General features: G+C 33.6%; 1 protein-coding gene across 3 annotated transcripts in view; it reads right to left on the bottom strand.

The window, feature by feature from the left end:
* The window catches only part of CD36 (CD36 molecule), a 53774-nt gene that overhangs the window by 8078 nt on the left and 25864 nt on the right, over positions 1-19832 (bottom strand). For all 3 annotated transcript variants that reach the window (XM_049641350.1, XM_049641349.1, XM_049641351.1), the window contains 6 exons: positions 12131-12291; positions 7566-7713; positions 6950-7129; positions 5544-5635; positions 3186-3232; positions 472-541 (listed from right to left, as the gene is read on the bottom strand). In XM_049641350.1, coding sequence (XP_049497307.1) covers positions 472-541; positions 3186-3232; positions 5544-5635; positions 6950-7129; positions 7566-7713; positions 12131-12291 — 698 coding nt within the window. The remainder of the gene's footprint in view (positions 1-471; positions 542-3185; positions 3233-5543; positions 5636-6949; positions 7130-7565; positions 7714-12130; positions 12292-19832) is intronic.

Genomic DNA, 19832 nt, shown 5'->3' with positions numbered 1-19832 from the left:
AAGGGCTAAGAGTGAACTGGCGTGGGTTCCAATGCTTATGTGATATCTACTGGGTTCCACCGTTTTTAAAAGAGGCTGTTAATGTGACATTAACATAGTTCTGTGACAATGGCATCATCTTCTCTGGACAACATTAGAAAGATGGGGATGACCTTCTAGACATAATTGCTATTGAATATACTACTAGTTTAGTTTTTTTAAAAAAAATAGTTCACGCTTCAAAATGAGAATAAAATAATTTGCATTATGTAAAATATCCTCCTGCAGCCCTCAATTTTTAGAAAAGTTAATAAGCACATTATCAATTCCATATTGTATTTATCCTGAATAAATCAAGAAAAATTTCCCTATGTGTATTTTAGTCTTCTCAGAAAACATAATTATTAAGTATAAGCTTCTTGGTCTGTGCTTTGTCACTTGAGGAAAAAAAAATTCTAAGTTACAGAAATACATTGGGCGTCTTGGTCTTACCTGCAAATGTCAGAAGAAAAGAAACGTAACACTCGCGTCTTCTCAACAAAAGGTGGAAATGAGGCTGCGTCTGTTCAAAAATCAAGCCAGTGGCAAGGGATTAGATGTAATGTGTATCCTAGAAAAATCTAGAAATCTCTATTCCAGTATGGTCAATAGAAATATAATGCAAACTGTAGATGTACTTTTTAAATTCTTTAGTAGCCAATTTCTTTTAGGAAAAAAACAAAACAGGTATATATTTTTTTTAACCCAATGTATCTCAAATGCCATCATTTCAACATGTAATCGATCTAAAAATTAGCAAAATCCCATGTGTATTTTATATTTATAGCACATTTCAATTCCTTAATAGCAACACAGGGCTAGCAGCTACCATATTCAGTAAGTCTGTATACTATATATATTCATTGGTATTTAGTTTCATGTTAAATTTCCCCACACCTTAAAAACAAATATTTACAAAAATAATAGCAAAATCACATGTTGTTAAAATTGTGATTGTGTTTGTTTTTGAAATCTCCCCACCCTTTAAGGAGAGTGGCACTTTTATTTCTATGAAATTCACTTAGGACTTCAGTTAGAGTTATGTTTTTCTTACATTTTATAGGGATTCATTCGTCTGTCCTAATGGTTGAGTAATATTTTAAAAATTTATTAAAATTCTCTCACTAACTAGAATTTCCTCTAACTGCTTTGAAATATATCCATCACCTTACAAAAAGGATTTTGTTGTATTTATTGAATTTCTACTATGGTTATGATCCATGGAACACACTGGATATATGAAGAAATCACTCGATAACTCCTCTATTAGCGTCTCAAATAAGTATCACTAAAATGAGCCACAGAACTGAATGTGTTTGTTGTAAACAGTGCCCATCCTTCAATTACGCTTCAACCTTGTGATCTTATTACATTTCACTTATAGTCTTGTGATCAATGAAATAGAATATCACAGTGAATTTGATTGTGGTATTGAGAGCATTGGATATTAGAGTTTAGTTTAAACTCCCCAGATAGGTGACTCAGTGGACATCATCTCCAACTTGCCTTTCCAACACTTTAACCATTGAAGGAAAAGAATACATTAAAAAGCTGTAAGAATTATTACTGAAATATCATTGAAGATTATGCCATAATTATTTCTAACAAGTACCATGGAAATAAGTACAAGATTGCAGACTTTTTTTTTAAACATTCAGATGTGTATCAATATTTTCATGTTCTGTCTCTTACTCACTGAAGGTGGAGGGGACACTTCTATACTATGACTTTTTCAGTTTTGTTGGTTGCTTTTCCCTGAGGCCATCAACCAAGAATCTCTCTCCCAGTGATCACATCTGAGTCCTCTGCTCTGTCCAATCTCCCTCTGATCCTCATTTGTTTTCCTTCTTTTTTCCTCTTAGATACTTTTAACTTTATGCCTGATGCTCATGTACTTATATTTTTGTGATTAATGAATCCTTTACCTCCCCTTTTAAAACTTTTTAGCTTTGGACAGAATTGTTTAATAGCTTTTTTTTTTTTTTTTTCTTTTCATTACCATTAAGAATCCATTACTATTAAGGAGCAGTACAATCTGTTTCTCTGTATTTAAAGTCTGAAATACTACACTTATGTAATTATTGGAGTTAGTAGTATTAGGACACTTGACAATTTATTTGCAGAAATGCTTTGTTTAGGGATTTCTTGAAACTTGCTACAAAGCAAACTCAACTGTGTTTTTGCTGTTGTTTTCTAGAAGACAGTGGTAACAAAATTAAATAGGCATGTAAAGCTCAACAATACCTTTGGGAAAGTAAATACCCTGTGTTTTGTTCTTATTCCCCACCCTTTACATAACTTTGTATTTAACTTTCTTCATCTTTAATATATTGTTTTCCTACAGGGTACTGCCTCACCAGCTTTGTAAACATCATGCTTCTCTGTCTTTGCTTCTGCATTGCTGAGAGCTCACCTTATCTCAGGTTTTAATTACCTCATGGTATTGATCCCCATTTGCTTTTTAAAACCTTAGTTCTTAAACTAATAGGTCTACTTGTACTTTGCTTTTCTTCATGGAGAAGAAGCAGCCAAATCTAACCATGCTGCAAATCTAAGTTCCTTCTACTTTCTTTTCTCCCCACTTCTAGTTCAGAATATTCATTTTTGCACACATTTTTCATGGTTAGTGGGCATGAAACCTGTTAAGTTTTTGTTTTTCTTTTTCTTTCATTCTGATCACCTTATTCGGAAATACAGGGCTGTCTTGCAACTTCACAGTTTCTACTTCTGCTTGAAATCTCACTTGAAAGTAGATTTTACCTTTTGTAATTATCTTCATTTTTAAAATGTTTCAATTTTAAATCATTTTCTGTACAGTATTTATAAAACATGTGAATATTAACTACTTTTCTAAGTTTTTCTTTTTACTCTTTTACTTCTGTTGCCATGAAGATAGTTCATGTAGTCAAGGTTTTACTAATCAAATGTTTCCCTAGTAATGCAGTAAAGGCTAATCCTCAAGGATTAATCTTCAGAAATCCCATCACATTAGGCAGACATTTACTAAGCCTGTGTAACAATAGACACTCTCAATTATGTCCTTGGGATATAAAGATAGGTAAACGCATACCCTTAACACTCAGAACATTGTAAGTACAGTGGTGGAATTTGTGGGAGAGAGGGAGGTGGGTTCATGGTGATTATTACCACAAAACAAATGCCCTTACCTGTACCATTAATCATGTCACAATAACTTGGCCAATAGGAGAGATTCCTTTGGAATAAAAAGAAAGGAAATGAATAAACATTCTTTTTTCTAGAGTACCTTTCTCATATTAGTCTATTATGATTCAATATTGCTAAAATAAAGATTAGATGTGTGACAAATGCTAAGTTTAAGCAATGTTCTAAGTCCTGTGGTTTATGTTTTGTTTGAAGGTTTCATCTTGTTGAGATAAATTAAGTGCCCAATACCATTAAGTGCCAGATTATAAAATAAAAAGTGCCAAATGTTAACACAACTTAGAATAGAAAGCAGTTCTGAAAAAAGAAAAAGGAGAAATATCTCAGAAATTTTTATCTCTACATAGCAGAGAATTTTTTTTTCCATTTGGAGAAATGAACTATTTGGTAATATGTTGAGTTTTCAAAATATATAGGTAAATATGAAGTGGTTTTCTTCATATTTGAGGGAGGGAGTATGAGGGAGAAGAGGGGTGTAGGGAAGAAAGAAAAGCTGATGTCGAAGAAAGAGATGGAAACATATAGATCATCAATTTATACTTTTCTCCCTTTTAACTCTTGCATAAGCTTGCATTAAAGTAGGACAGAGTTGGGGCACTGGGGTGGCTCAGTTGGTTAAGCGTCTGACTTCAGCTCAGGTCATGATCTCACAGTCTGTGAGTTTGAGCCTTGTGTCAGCCTCTGTGCTGACAGCTCAGAGCCTGGAACCTGCTTCGGATTCTGAGTCTTCCTCTCTCTCTGCCCTTCCCCTGCTCCTGCTGTTTCTCTTTGTCTCAAAAATAAATAAAAACATTAAAAAATAAAGGACAGAGTTTATTAATTTATATACTGATGTCTAAGTAAGATATATGTATATATAACTGGAAGCAATAAAAATAGTAGTAAAAATTTCTCTGTATCCTCAGCCACTTTTTGGTGATGCAAAACCAGGTTTTTCCCCACTGATAATGTATCATCTAGCGAGATGTCAAGGGAAGTTGTTGCTTCTTTTTTATTAAAAAAAATTTTTTTTCTAATTAGTCTCACTGTTTATTTATTTTTATTTTTTTAATATGTTACTTTTTTTTAAACGGAATAAACTGTTAACCATGCTCAGTCTTGCCATGATCAGTTACATTAAGCTTATCAAATCTTAAACTGAGGTGGAATTCTTACTCCAATTAGAAGCACTTAGTAACTCTCCTCAAAATATCTCTGTAATATTGAAAAGGCAAAGATGCTTGTGTTTCTCAATATACAGTGATGTGATTTCATTGCAATAAGCATTTAGGAGTGTGAGTTTTCCTCCACTATACTTTTCTATAAAAAGATGTTAGTATGGAATCTATAGAAGAAAAACTACTACCTAAGTGAATATTTAATGGTTGTATGCAATTTTTAGATAAGGACTCAGTGTGAGGCAGTGGTTACTTGTATTAATTAATAAAAACCTTTAATCTCTCTGAATTTTGATTACTGTATTCTTTCCAGGAAATAACTGATCCAAAGCATATTTATTAACCTTGATTAAAAGAGAAGATGACTTTCTTCCCTGACATTTATTGAGATTCTTCCTTTGTTACATGATAAATTTACATGATAAATTATGTGTACTCTAGATGATTAAGCAGGAGCTAAGGAAAAAAGCAAATCATGACTATCTACTATTCATTCAGAATAGTAGCATAGTAGTAATCCAGTAGTAACAAGATAGAATAGTAATCATTCTATTACTACTTCAGAGGAGGCCTGGTCTTTATTTTCAAGTTTAATATGGCAACTTCAGAACTATATTTGCAGTACTAATTCCACTTTTGCACTGATAAAGGTATAAAATGCTGATTTATCAATATAGCAAATTAAGAAATTTTGAAGGAAAACGCCATGACAACATCTGCATGGATTCATTAAGTTTTCAACTTAATAGAGACACATGAAGTCATGCTGTGGAATGAACAATTTTTATTTGATAGGCTCAATACAACAAGTTAAACACACCCAGAAAACTATGTTTTTCTATCTGCTAGTTGATCAGCTGATGTAATGCTTTTCTTCCTTTCATTTGTGGCCGTATGAGTGTACTGTGATGGTGGCCATGCAACAGAGATGGAATTCACTTTGGATTTCTTTATGTAAGAGAACCTGTGTACAAAGGTAAAGCTAATTCTATAGTGAGGCTGATATTTAGCAACTATGCACTAGTGACCAGTTGTCACAACTAGAGGGTTAACACCTCAAAGAACACGAAGTTCCAGGGCTGAGATATAGGCAGATCTGGACCATAGTTAGTGCCTGTGCCTTAGCAGTTGTTAAATAAATACCCCTCCTGCTTTGGAGTTCACACACTTTACCTGGATACTTACTTTTTACCTTTGTAAGTGTCAATTATGGCAACTTGGTTTATATTGTCTTTCCCACTGAAAACTGTATAAACTCCATCTGCAGTGTTGTTGTACTGAAAAGATATGTACAAGAAGAAATTACTTCTAGGACAAGTCATAGTTTCCAAGTTATAAAGTATGTAACTCATGTTCATATTTTTCAAATACCAGTTATCAATAATTAATAATTATTTTATGTGGCCTGAAATATATATGCAATCAAGTTTTAAAATTATTGGTCTTTAACACTTTAAAAACATAGGCTATAAATGGCACCTCAAATTTGTGCTAGGGGTTGAGACAAAGGAAGAAAGACCAATACCAGAAGTTGCCATGATCCAAACTCTGGTCATAACTAAGCTAGTAAGGCAATTTTGATCACTACTCCTATTATATTGAGGTAAGGGGATATTAAGAAAAAACTTTGAGAACAAGGGAAGACTTCTAGAGGTTTTCTAAATGTTATGATATTTTTTGTTTTCTTTCTAAATGTTATGATCTTTAACAAGTGGATATAAAACTTAGGCCTACAAAATTAAAAATGCAATCAGCCAAGGAAAGATGTTAAGAGTTTTTGAGTCAAAACATAGTAACTGAATCTCTGATCCTTTAAAGCTTTCTACATTCCTGTTTAGTGGCATATAACCTTTCAATCCTAAACGCTATCTAAAAGTAAAATAACAACAATAAACTGGAGAATATAACTAATATCACATATAGTGCCAAATAAATCAGTCAAAATTCTAATTCAATAGTTAGCTTGTCCTATTTATAATTCAAAATATTAAACTATAAGTACATTGCCAAATTCACTTTTTCTTTCATCTGCAAACTGCCATATCTTTGACAAAGTGCATTAAAATAGGACATTGCTGATTTGTCAATCTCACTGTGTTCCAATTTAGGCTAACTTTTAAATTTTTATTAACACAAATTTGTGAGAGTTCTGGAGAAGGAGGAATGTTAAGATGAATACATTTAACACAAAGAAAAATACAGTATTAAACTTGATTTTTTGATAAGGGGAATCAAAACAGAAAATATTATTCGCAGCCTTATTGGCTTACAACCTATTTTAGACAATTGTGTATTTATCAAAGAATGGAAACCTAATTAAATCTCAGTTTATTCATTTTAAATTTAATTGTTAAATTTAGATGAGTAAAATTTTCTAACTACAGAGCCATTTGAGATAGAGACTTTAAAAAATTAGAATAACCTCAAGATAAGTAAATAAATAAATAAATAAAAATAATAAAATAAAAAATTAGAATATCTACTCCCAGATCAGAAATCATGTGAACACACTAAGTTGTAAAATTATAAATTGCCAATGTCATTATATTTATCTAAGATATAAAAAATCAACATTCACATTTGGTACTCACAGGAAAAAACACACCAACTGTCGTGGAAATAGGATATGGAACCAAACTCAAGAACGGATCTTTATAGCCCCACAAGAGCTCTTTCACAGTTCTTTTTTGAAACATGGAAGATTTTGACTTTTTGATAAGTGAATTGAGTACCACTTGAACAAATGTATTTGGGTAGAGATGGGGTGCAGCCTATAAAAAAAAATCAGTTTGAGACATCAATTTTAGTATCATATTTTTAACACATAGATGGATTTAATACGAGCCTTAAGTTTAATAGAAACAAATCTAACCTTATCTTTAAAATTACTGCTCAATCTTGCCAGGACAAAAAGTACAATTTATCTAATCCCTAGATGACTACATTTCTCTGCCTCAGTGCCAGTCACAAGGAGACATTTAAAATTCAACCCTATTTTTTTTTTAATGATAAAGTAGTCTTCCAATTCAGTTGTTATGATTTTGTCATTTTTCCAAATGATGCTAAATCCATTCAAAATAATGACATAGGAACATATTTTTATTAAAATGACAAAATGAATATCTGATGAGAGTTCTAATCATAAGATCCACTACAGTGGATCCTAGAGTATTTCAAAACCAGTACTTTTGTTGTTTGTCTACTTACTGCTACAGCCAGATTGAGGACAGTCCAAGTGTCATTCTCTGTTCCAGCTGATAGTGAAGGCTCGAAGATGGCCTCATTGGGCTGAAGAAAAGAGACTGTGTGGTTCTCAGGATCGTGGGTTATATTTCTTTTGGCTAGATAACGAACTCTGAAAACCAGAAGTAAATAAAATTCAAAATAATTGTCTCAAGTGAACAGGTCTCAAATGCCATCCATTCACATAACAAATAATTTTTGAGTATATAGAATACGTCACAAGTGATGCCAACCAATTGGTTTAAAATGACAAGTAAGCCAGTGCGGGGTCTTTAGTGTATTAGAGGTGATCCCAAATCTTCACAACATAGGAGAAGTAACATGTGTCATTATGAGAGCTTATGCAGAGTCCAGGGGGAAACCCAGAATAAATATAAATCCAGGTTTAGGACTGTCATAGTGGGAGTAATGATAGCCATTTTGGTAGCAATTCCACCCAGGTGGTCTGAATGACAAATAGAAGTTTAGGTGGAGTGGGGTAAAAAGACCCATGGTGTATTGTTAGAAACACAAATTGTTGAATTTGGATGGATTGCAAGGTGAGAATAAGGAGTATCATGGGAAATAGAGCACAGAAGTAAGCAAGATCTCAAGCATAAAAGAGTTGCATCCTATCCTCAAATGTTTGGCCTTGATCCTGAGGGTAAGGAGGAGACAGAAAGGTTTCAGTAGGGGAATGAATATTAAGAGTACATTTTCTTAAATGAGAAAGAATGTTCTAAGTACATAGCGTATTCAGCACTGGCTTTTCCATATTTTCTAGTACTTTAATGAGAATGAAAGATAACTAATGGAATATAATTTCCATTTTACAGGTCAATTCCCCTCACCATTCCTGCCGTATATTAAATACTTATTAGTTCTAAGCTCCTGGCTGTAAAATGTCTAGGCTTATAAGTACCAAATACCTTTTAGGAACATGGGGAAGGGTGAATGAATAATCTTCATTATTATGAAGAAAAATCTTTTCCAAATACAAGATGTTTATTGAGACAAAATGAGGTATATATCATTCATTTCACTATCATATATGTGAATGTCCATACATGAGATGAATAGATAGCTAAGGTAAAGACTGAAAACCCATGGACAAGGAACAACATTTCACTCCGGTGTAATAAAGTTGTAAATTCCTGAAGGGTAGGGATTATGAGTGTTTTGTATCCACAGGCAGAGTGCCTGGCACATATTGAGTTCATGATAAATAATTTTTTGCATGAATAAACAAATTAGTTAATGGCTCACATTCTTTTAAAAGAGTTCACAGTACTATAGAAAATTTATTTTTAATATAATGTCATCAAAGCTTTATTATTTATTCTTCTTGAAGTACTGTAGACATACCAGGAATATACAAATACGAAAGAGCACCCAAGACAGTCTGTTACTAGTCAACTTCTAGTTTTTCTTACATAATTGTATTTTAAATTAGAGAACCTACTATTAGCATTTAAAATTGAAGTACTTTAATTTTTAGTAAAATTTATGTATGTAAAATAATTGAAACAATAGCAAAATGTTACCCAGATTCCAATTTACTTAAGTTGTACTTACAACATTATACCAGTAGATGGCACTAAGAGAAAAATCTTTTAACTGAGGCCTGTGTTTAGAAAATACTTTTAGAAGGAGAACATAATCGCTCAATTCTTTTGTTTAAAAATTAAAATGTACACAGATTTTGGAAAGTGTTGGTTAATGGGGTAAAAGGGAGAAATTTGCCTTAGACTTTGCCCCAAATTGCTTTCTTTGTACTCCTGCCAAAGCCAAGTAACTTAAAAAAATAAAAGATGAGGGGTGCCTGAGCGGCTCAGTCAGTTAAGCCTCTGACTTAGGCTCAGGTCATGATTTCGTAGTTCATGAAGCCCCATGTCGTCGGGCTCTGTGCTGACAGCTCAGAGTCCGGAGCCTGCTTCAGATTATGTGTCTCCCTCTCTCTCTCTGCCCCTCCTCCACTCACACTCTGTCTCTCTCTCTCAAGATTAAATAAACATTAAAAAAAATTTTTTTAAATAAAAGATTAATGTTGGACCTGAGAATATTCTCAAGGAATTATTGAGTCTTCATAGAGACCACGTAATTTACAGTATGTATAATTAAGATCTCAATCCAGGCAATTTCATGCTTTGACCAATGCTGTACCTTGTCAAAATTTCAGTAAACTCACTTTAACAGACATCAGCCAAATAAGCTGTGGTTGTGTTTGAAGAGGGACATCCTCCTACACTTCCAATTTCAAATGTATTCAGGGTATAATTTATAGGGAGGCAGGTTCAGTAAAACTTATTAGCTGTTAGGAAGAATATGAAATTATTAACTTTTTCTGAAAGGTAATCAATTATTTTCTTATTATTTAAGGTATCCAGACAGACACTAATGACTCCATTTTGGTGACATCTTAAGATGAACCCTAGTTTAGAATTCCCTTTAACATTGTTATATAAATGGGATTTATTGTTTATAAACTTTAGCTGCAAATCCCACTTCCCTAATTCAACCTTCCCCTCATTGCTTCTCCAAGTAAATCTAAACTAACCCTTTTGTCCCTTAGAGACATAGGTTAAAGTCTCTAAAAAGTAACTATGTATTAGCTGTCTAGGGCTAGATTCAATATTGTTTGTTTCTACATATCTCAAGGAATATCTTTAAAAATAAAAAAAAAAATACCCCTGCAAAATAAAAGTGAAAGAGTTCTCAAATTCTAACAACTATTCAGTTTCCTCCTCACACGCATGCAGTTCAGTCAAGTTATAATTTTTTAAACATTTTTTCTTAGATTATTATTTCTTAACAATTTTTTTTGGAGTAAGATACTCGCATAGGCTTTTTTTTTTTTTTTAAGTTTACTTGTTTATTTTGAAAGAGAGAGCACAAGCAGGGGAGGAGCAGAGAGAGAGGGAGAGAGCAAGAATCCCAAGCAGGCTCCGTGCTCTGTGTTAAGCCGAGCACCGGGTTTGATCGCATGACTCAGAGATCATGACCTGAGCCATGAAGCCATGATCAAGAATCAAACACTTAACAAACTGAGTCACCCATGCACACCTCATATAAGTTTTTGATAATAACATGGTAACTTTAAGACCATGAAAAAAACATTTTCCAAGGTTTTTTTGTTTTGTTTTGTTTTGTTTTGTTTTTTAACAATGAAAACCAAGTGTTCTTCAACAGTACTGTGAATAGTCACAGACATATGCACAGAGACAGGAGACTTGGGGACAATTGCTAGGACAGAAAAGTCACCACAGCCCTCTGTAGCTTATATATCACATACTATGGCAGCAGCCACTACCTTCACAACTACTGTTATTTTATTATATTTTGTGTGTGAGTAGTCAATCTAAAAATATATTAATGCATGGAAAAGAAACTATATAGACTATCTAAAACAGATATTAAAACTACGAGTTATATGAAATCATAATAAATATGTAATTTTGTGATAAAAACTGATCAAACTAAGTAACTAGTTGTAATTATCCTTGAGGGAAAATCACACATTTGTATAACAAATGATACAGCAGGACTTAATGGTGTTCCCACATGGATATCATAAATCTAATCCTTGGTTACAGTTAGTGCTTTTAGCACCTCAGTCCCCCCTGTGTTACTTCGATAGTTGGAGAAAACACATAGTGTATAATTTAAATAAGAAATAAAAATACACACAAAAATCTAGGAGGTACCATCTCTTAGGTCTGTGTAAACATAACAATCACTTCATATCCCTTGGTGTCAGTTTTTTAGTATACAAAATGAAAAGTCCTAGCTAATCATTCCCCTCTAGTTCTAATACCCGAACATTCTATTTAGAATTGTGTTAAACTATTAGGGTATATAAGAGAAAGGCATAGCATTTTGGTCTCAGTTCTGGAGAAAATATAAGAATGAAGCCACTGAATCAATATAAACACCCATATGACTTGGAAATTAGTTTCTATAAATCCTTAGCAGGTACTGCGGTTACATAAAATCAGTTTAATTCTGTGGTTCTCAAAATTGAGTAAGTACTGGAATCACCCAGGGGATTTGTAAAACTCATTGCTGGGCTCCAACCCAAGAGTCTCTGATTCATTTGATCTGGGAAAATCTGCAGATTCTCAGAATTTGTGTTTCTACCAAGTTCCCAGGTGAGGCTGTTGCTGTCGGGGTGGGAACCACACTTTGAGAATAACTGATAAAATGTATACAATTTTAGGATCTTAAAATATTCTGGTTCTTAAAATTCTGATAAGATTTTTTCTATTATGCATGCATATGTCAGAGTTGTTGAGAATATATGTCGTAACTGTAAAACACCTGTGACTTCTTAAATGTAGGGTTGTTATCTGATACTGCTGAATTTATAATAAAATCTATATTTCTTATTAAATCCTTATCAGGATTCCATATAGGCAGAAACAAAATATTTCATGATATTTTACTGGGGAACAGGAAGAAGTACATCTGAAAACAATGGCATTTTTCAAGTGGAAGTTTTTCAGAAATATGTATGGTCAAGGAAAGAATGCCACTTATTTGTGAGGACTCACCTGTACGTGTAAGGACCTCTTTGTTTAACTTTAATTTTGCTGCTGTTAGCTACCACTTCCTGTGGGTTTTGCACATCATAGATCCAAAACTGTCTGTAAACTTCTGTGCCTGTTTTAACCCAATTTTGATAAGCAATGGTACCTTCCTCGAGTACAACCTCCTATGAAAAAGAAAACAAGTTTGGGTTATTTCTCTGTAGTAAATATGGGCACCTCTGGGAGTTTATAACTTTGTTAGCCAAGGCAAGGACTAAGCTCAAGTACCTTCTTCATGTGAATCTTGCCACACGGTTGCAACAGAAATGTTTTCAAAAAATTACTATAGCAACCTCTTTTTGTCAACCTTTTACAAAGGGAATCAGGGTACAATATTGCAGACATGGCTGTTGATGTAAGGCCAACCATTGGCAAGCTTTAGAGTGACCCTATATTGCAACAGTTATAACTTATTAAGCAAATTTTATTAAACCTAACAAAGTTCCTACCAGGTTGAACATTAACTTCTCTGCTGTCCTCAGATTGATGAGACAAAACAGAAAAAAGAGAGAAAAATATGGTGGTATTGAAAGCTTTAACTTTTCTTCAAAAGTTGGACACTTCAGAAGATGATCACTTAACATTTATTCAATTTAAAAAAAAATTTCTTGGTGAAAAACACAAATTTGACTTCTTCTCTTCAAAATCCTTCTCAATCCCTAACTTAGTATATATGTGACAACTAAATAAGACATGTTTCCAGAAGCTACAACAGTCTAATGTTATTATTAAAGTTATTACTTACACAATAAAAGGATGAAATGAGGAGATTATCCTATTATTATTTTGTGGAATTTGTTAAAAATCACCAATGCGCCATGTAGTAAAGATAAACAAGTGGGGAAAAAATGTCAATGAGGTAATCACAAAACCTCATGTTAGAAACGTGTTCCCTTGCTTTAGATGCTGTGGAACTGGATGGAAAGTCACCGAACCACTCAAGGTCAATATCATTATCTATAAAAGAGGTGGTTATAGATGATCTCCCAGTTTCCTTCCCCGGCTTTCACTCTCTTAGCCCAAAGTCTATAAGGCTATAGTAACTAGGGCAAACAAAGGTGATTTGGTAGCAGGCAGTATTCCCAGTTAAGCACCTTGGGAAGAATGCCTAGAATGGAAAGCTCTACCTTTGTGCTTGAGGAAGAGGAAGAAAAGTATTTCACAGAAAATGAATCCCAACAGATCTATGAATACAGGAACAATCTGATCTATTTGTTTCCTTCACCTGGAAGCATCAATTCATAGAATGATGAGTCAGGAAAGGACATTGAACAATATCATATTTTCTAGGAGAGAACACTGAGGCTCTGAGGAACCAGGTGGCTGGCCCATGGGTAACCCAGGCAAATAATAGCAGAACTGTGATGAAAATCCTAGTCTCTGACTCTTAGACTAGTCCTCTTTCATACCATGCTATTACAGTCTTTTAGTTTTCCTGTCACCTCTGCACTTAGTTGGTAGAAGTAAGATTAAGTTTCATATCTTCAGGATATGTTACTTATTGCTTAATCCAGAGAATAAGGAAATTCCTTAGAGATGAACAGGGAACCAAGCTGAAATGCTATTACAAAATCCTGTGCTGTTGCAATGCATTTTCACTGGGTTCACTGTTGTGCTCATGTTGATGTTCGACCATTACTTTTTATGACCAACTGTCTTTGAAAAACTTTTTATTAGTTCCCCAAAAGTCTTATTTCCAATAGTAACAAGCTCCATATTAAGACACAGTTACATGCAGATCAAGCATGTAAATATGTTTGATGAGATCGTTGAAGCTGAAAGCTATGTTAATTTACCAATTTCAAGAGATTTTATGAGGGGAAGATACAGACGAACTTACACATTACTACCTTTGCACTATACAAATCTTAAGGACAATGCAATATCAATTATTTATCATACACCTCTTAAGGCACACATTTTACGTTAGTTCTTAATGCAATAAACTCAATAAATGTTTACAGAATTGAAAAGGAACAGTGATGGAAGATACTTGGCAGGGCAGAAAACCTCCCTAACTCTAATGTGTGTGCATTTAACATCAAAAGACTAGAAGTGCATCATGCCTTTCTTCTAAAGGCCAGGAAACACTTTGCCTTATTTGTTGATCTGGAGATATTTTTTAAATGGCAAAGATGAAACGCAAAAAGTTGAAATGAATGCATTGAATTATTAGCTGTTAGAGTCATCTAACCCCATCTCTATTTATTCAGAGGTAGAAATGAGTCCTAAGAAAAACAGATGATTAGTCAATGTTATAGGACAACTTTGTAGCAGGTAATGGAGAAATCAGGTCTTTTTACTCCAATCTTGCATAGTTTCATAATGCCATCGTTTGTTCAGAGCCAAAGAGAAAAACATTGAAGCAGTCAAAATAGGAATGCATTTCTTCTGATCCTAAGACTACTCTATGTGTTAGAAAATTGGCTAGCCACTCCTTGAGTACCAAGACTAAATCAAGCCACAAGTTCCCTTAATTTTAAAAGGAGCAAAGGATTTTACATCATTTGTGAACTTAAAAGGCCTTAAAGTTAAGTTGGATTTGCACTATCTAGCCAATCTTGCAAACCTTTCACTAAGTTAGAAGTACAAAGCTGATAAATGAGCACATGAAAAAAACAATGCAATTCAAAATCCTCTCATTTGGCTGATGTCTACATCAGTATCTGTCCCTGACTTTAAGCATGTAGACTAGTCCCAGTGCTGACTAGATTCCAAACTAATGACACTCTTATGGTATGGTCTCCAGCTGGGTTGAAAACTATTAACCTTTGAAACTTCTATTTTGTTACATTAATGTGAAAGCAGAAGTTTGGAATAGTAGTATCTTCTACTTTGTTACATACTCATTAGATTATCGCTTTTGCAGGAAAACATTGCCCATCACCACCACTGGCAACTTTAGGGTAATTATTAAAATGTCCTTGATAACTTCCCATGGGTGGAGTAGATAGAGTACCAATGTGGAAAATATGTTGTCCCATTTCTCAAGGATCTTGTAAAGTACTAATAGACAGGATCATGTGTAGCAGATTTTAACCTATGAGTTACATTTCCTTATCCTATCCCTACCCTGAACATATAGAGTGGCTTCTTCCCTCCGGGTACAGAGTAAAGTGTTTAAGAATGAAACTAGATCCTATGGGTTTAATCCCCAGTTGGGTGCCATGGTAACCATTAAACTTGGGCAGGTTATTTAATTTTTTTATACCTCAGTTTCCTCATTTGTAAAATAGGGATAATAATACTATTAGGTTGAACCACATGAGATTAGTATTTTGAAACTCAGCATTAGTTGAATATGGTTTAATTGAATATATAGCCTCCTAGCTTCTTATAGAGATTAATAAATGTGAGCACTTAGAACAACAGTGTTAGCACAGAGCTAGCATTCAGTGAATGTTGGCTATTATACAAATCCTATCTACTCTTTGGAGGAAGAACTCTAATATTTACTCTCCAGAGTAAATGGAGATGTCTAACCCAGTCATGTGGCAATAACTCACGTAGTATATGGTGACACTTCTTTTTCTTTAATCATTTTTACATTTATTTTCACTGCAGTGACATCAAAACTTCCTTAAAATGTTCTGCACTGTGTTTCTTCATATTGAAAAGAGTCTTCAGCCTTTCCAGTTACTACCACAATTTGTTCTGGTTAGGACCAGTTACAAACCATTTCCCCACATTCAAAAAAGTGTGTATTACGTACATGGGCATATGTGTGCATGCATGCTTGCATGTGCATGCTCACGGAGACTGAATTACAATATTAGTGGCAGCTGTGCTGAGAGTCAAAAAATGACTTCAGTCTCAGATATCAAGTCATCAGTTAAAACACCAATTTGGGGAAACTGATTGGATTTAATGTTTCTGAAACCCAGGTCATTAGCCTCCAAAGTTTATGTAAGAACTTAATATGGGAGATTCTGCATTTGGCTTGAGTAGTAAATTATGTTGATATGTCAATAAAAATTGGACTGGGGGAAAAATTATATATGCTTACCTGCTATTTCTTGAAACCCTTTTTAAGTAATTTTATTATTGCAATTAAAATGCTAATGTATGTAGTGTTTAATTCATTTTTATGCCTCTATTTTAATTTAAAATTTACTTTGGACTGTTTCATGTTCATGCTTATGTTCTCATATATTATCATTAGCATAATTTATACAAATTATTTTTTCATATCTGGAAATACAATAAGCACATATTACTGAAGCAATATAAATGTTAATTTATATTATTAAAATATGGACTATTGAGTCCAATATTGGATATTTTAATAAACAACTAATTATTTCAACTTATTTTATCTGAAAGCATGTCTTACAAGTTACTAAAGGATTATTCTTTTCAGGAAGTGTGCAAAGAAATGATGTATAATTTAACATTAGTCTTTTAGGAGGAAAGAAAGAGCTTTAATTTCCTTCTTGGTGTTCTATACTTAATATCATAGGGAAATTAAAATTTATTTAAAATTACTACTGTTATACAATATTCATTAAACATTCATCAAGTAATATTAACAGTGTCAAGTGATAAATTATCTTTTATAAACGGTGGCAGGACTTTGACCTTTTTCCAAAGTGCTGTGCCAGTTTCTATATTTGTGGAAGCTAATGCCACTGACTTTGCTTATCTACATAAGGTTGCATAAACCTGTTGGCTCCACTCTTATCTGTTAGGAATCATAGTCAAAAGTACTGGTAAGAAAGTTATCAGCTGTAATCCATAAAAAGCATGAAGTCCCTAGAAAACATCCCTTAAAAATTAAGAGTAAAATGAATGCATGTGTATATGTATAGATGTGTATATACATCTGTATATTTGTGCACACTATACACACATTTTATATGTATATGTTTTTAATGTTTGTTTATTTATTGTTAATAAATATTGTTATTTATTGTTAATGTTGTTTATATATATGCATATATATACACATTTTATATATATATATATATATACATATATATGTATATATATATATATATATATATGAAAGAAATAAATTTTCTGGACTATTTTAGACCATTTTAAATGCCAGTTTCAGGGTGCTCTTTTAGAACTGAAGATATCATACAGTCCCAGCTTTGCTTTATGAATGAGATAACTATGGGATGATTTTCTGATCTTTTTTTTAAATTAAGCAACTTAATAGTTTTAAAAGGTGCTTGTATATAGGTAATAACTTTCCCAATTTGCTGTTAGTCAATTAAATGAAGAAAGTAGTCTTCAGTGAGTTTCAGCGGCAAACAAAACTGACTGGTACTAAAATTATTCTTTATTTGTAAAATAACAGCTTTACCCTAAATGACTTGGCTCTTTGGGTTTACACATAATTCAGAGATTTGACTCCGACTGTATTTCAAACAGATATATATTCCAACCTTACTTTTAGAACAGTTTTGTAAACTAAAGAAAAAAGAAATACCCTGTATAAAGAAAGAACAAGTCCCAGCATCTTTATAGGACTAAAGTTGATAAGATCAACATGACTATATGGAAATCTGAGAGCAAAACCAGGCTTAGTTTTAAATGTATCACAGATTCTGACCATTGGAGAGGTTCTGGTGATTAGTTTTAGGCTATAGATTTGTGGCAGGCATACAATATAAACTATCATTTAATATTTTTGGATACTCATTCTTCCTTAATCTGTTTTGTTCCTCTTCCTCCTTCTAGGGTCTAGATCCATACCATCCCCTTTTGTCTTGTACAAGATTGGACAGATAACTCTTATGTCAAAAACAAGAAGAGAAAGCACTCTATTTCTTTGTTGCATACCTCTCTTTATTACCCTACCCTACTGAATTTATATTTTCAAGAACATTAGTAACCATGTCCTAATCATTTTTTCCTGAATTTTCATCTGCCTCAGAGCATTTTCTCTTTCTTTGAGCACTAGCCTTATATTAACCTCCAAAGTAATTACACTCTTCTGTTTTTATTTCTTCATTCATAAAATCATTTTTTTGTTTTTATACCTCTGAATTATGTATAAAACCTATAGTAATCTCTCTGCTTTTTTTTTTTGTCTTGACGTTCAAGCCATCTAGATAGCAAATAGATTGTTTAGTTTTATCTGTAATCTCTAGATCAATGATCAAATCAATCTGAGTACTGACCTTTGAAATACTGATGTTCACGTCAAAACACTCATAAAACCTCTTTTATTCTCCTAAGATATACATCTCTCCCAATAATTCAACTGGACATCTTGAAGTGTTTTTGCCCTCCCTCCTAATTTAGTTCCATATCCAAACTGCCATTACGCTCCATCACCCATTTTTTTCTATGTACTCCACTACACTAGCCCAGAGTGCCTTTGTTACATAATGTGCAGATTGTGCAAAGATCTTCCTAAAAGGGAATCTTAAATTCTCCTTGAAAATGGCCATGTCCTGCATAATTTTTCCTTGTTTTCCTGTTTTTTGTTTAAACTCTTTTTTTTAATGTTTATTTATTTTGAGAGAGAGAGAGCAACTGTGTGAGTGGAGAAGGTCAGAGAAAGAGTAAGAGAGAGGATCCCAAGCAGGCTTTGCACTGTTAGTGTAGAACCCAATGTGGGGCTCAAACTCATGAACTGTGAGATGATGATCAGAGCTGAAATCACAAGTTGGATGCTTAACCGACTGTGCCACCCACGTGCCCCCTGTTCTCTTGTTTTTGGTCTCTCCAACTCTTTTTATTGTAGGATCATACTGCACAAGACTGTGTATCATCTAGTCTCTGCCTTCAGATTGTCTAGGTTTGGGAACTGACTCCTTTTGGCCACATGAGTTGGCAAGTAGATTTAAGGTCTTGTGACTAAAGTGGGTACAATAAGAGGATCTCATAGATATCTGCAAAGATTAAATGAACTAGTGTATATGAAGCTCTTCACAGCACTAAATAAATGGAAGCCATGTGATATGAATCGTTAAATGCAGGTTTTCTTATCTCTTACACCTACCAGGAAAGATCCACCAACCACTACTGCCTGTCACATGGCCAATTAAATATTCTTCTTCCTGATGTTCAAAGCTTCATATATTTTACCCCATGTTGTTTTTCTAATCATCTCTTTTGTAGATCCCATATTTTGGGCACAGTTGATATGTTCTTCCTTCCCTTTTTACAGCACTTAGTTGCATTTCATACCTTTTCCTATAATATTCTTCAGCCCTCTGATGCCTTTATTACAGCCCTCTTTTGAACTTCCAAAATCTTATCCTTTTTGAAAATCCAACAGTTTCATCTTTCGGAAGTGATCAAATGTTTTGAGACTTCTCTTTCTAAATAGCAAATTCCCATATAATACCCTATTTTCATGGTTCTTTATGTTTTGGTATACTATGCTTTCCCCTGGTTAAATTTTATATTGTTGAAGTAAAAAAATTATTTTACTCTCTGTCACTATATAAAAGTAAATTTTTTGACATCTCAAAACTCTTATTTCCTCATGAACAACTATTATGAAGTTAGAGATATACATTAGACAGTTAAAATAGATGTTAGCTCTTTGCACATGATTGAACAAAAAAACTATCTGTACTGGGGCGCCTGGGTGGCGCAGTCGGTTAAGCGTCCGACTTCAGCCAGGTCACGATCTCGCGGTCTGTGAGTTCGAGCCCCGCGTCAGGCTCTGGGCTGATGGCTCAGAGCCTGGAGCCTGTTTCCG

Source organism: Panthera uncia, chromosome A2 (assembly GCF_023721935.1).
Source record: "Panthera uncia isolate 11264 chromosome A2, Puncia_PCG_1.0, whole genome shotgun sequence".
Taxonomy (NCBI): domain Eukaryota; kingdom Metazoa; phylum Chordata; class Mammalia; order Carnivora; family Felidae; genus Panthera; species Panthera uncia.
Note: the sequence above shows the minus strand (reverse complement) of the source record. Positions and strands in the feature narration are given on the sequence as shown.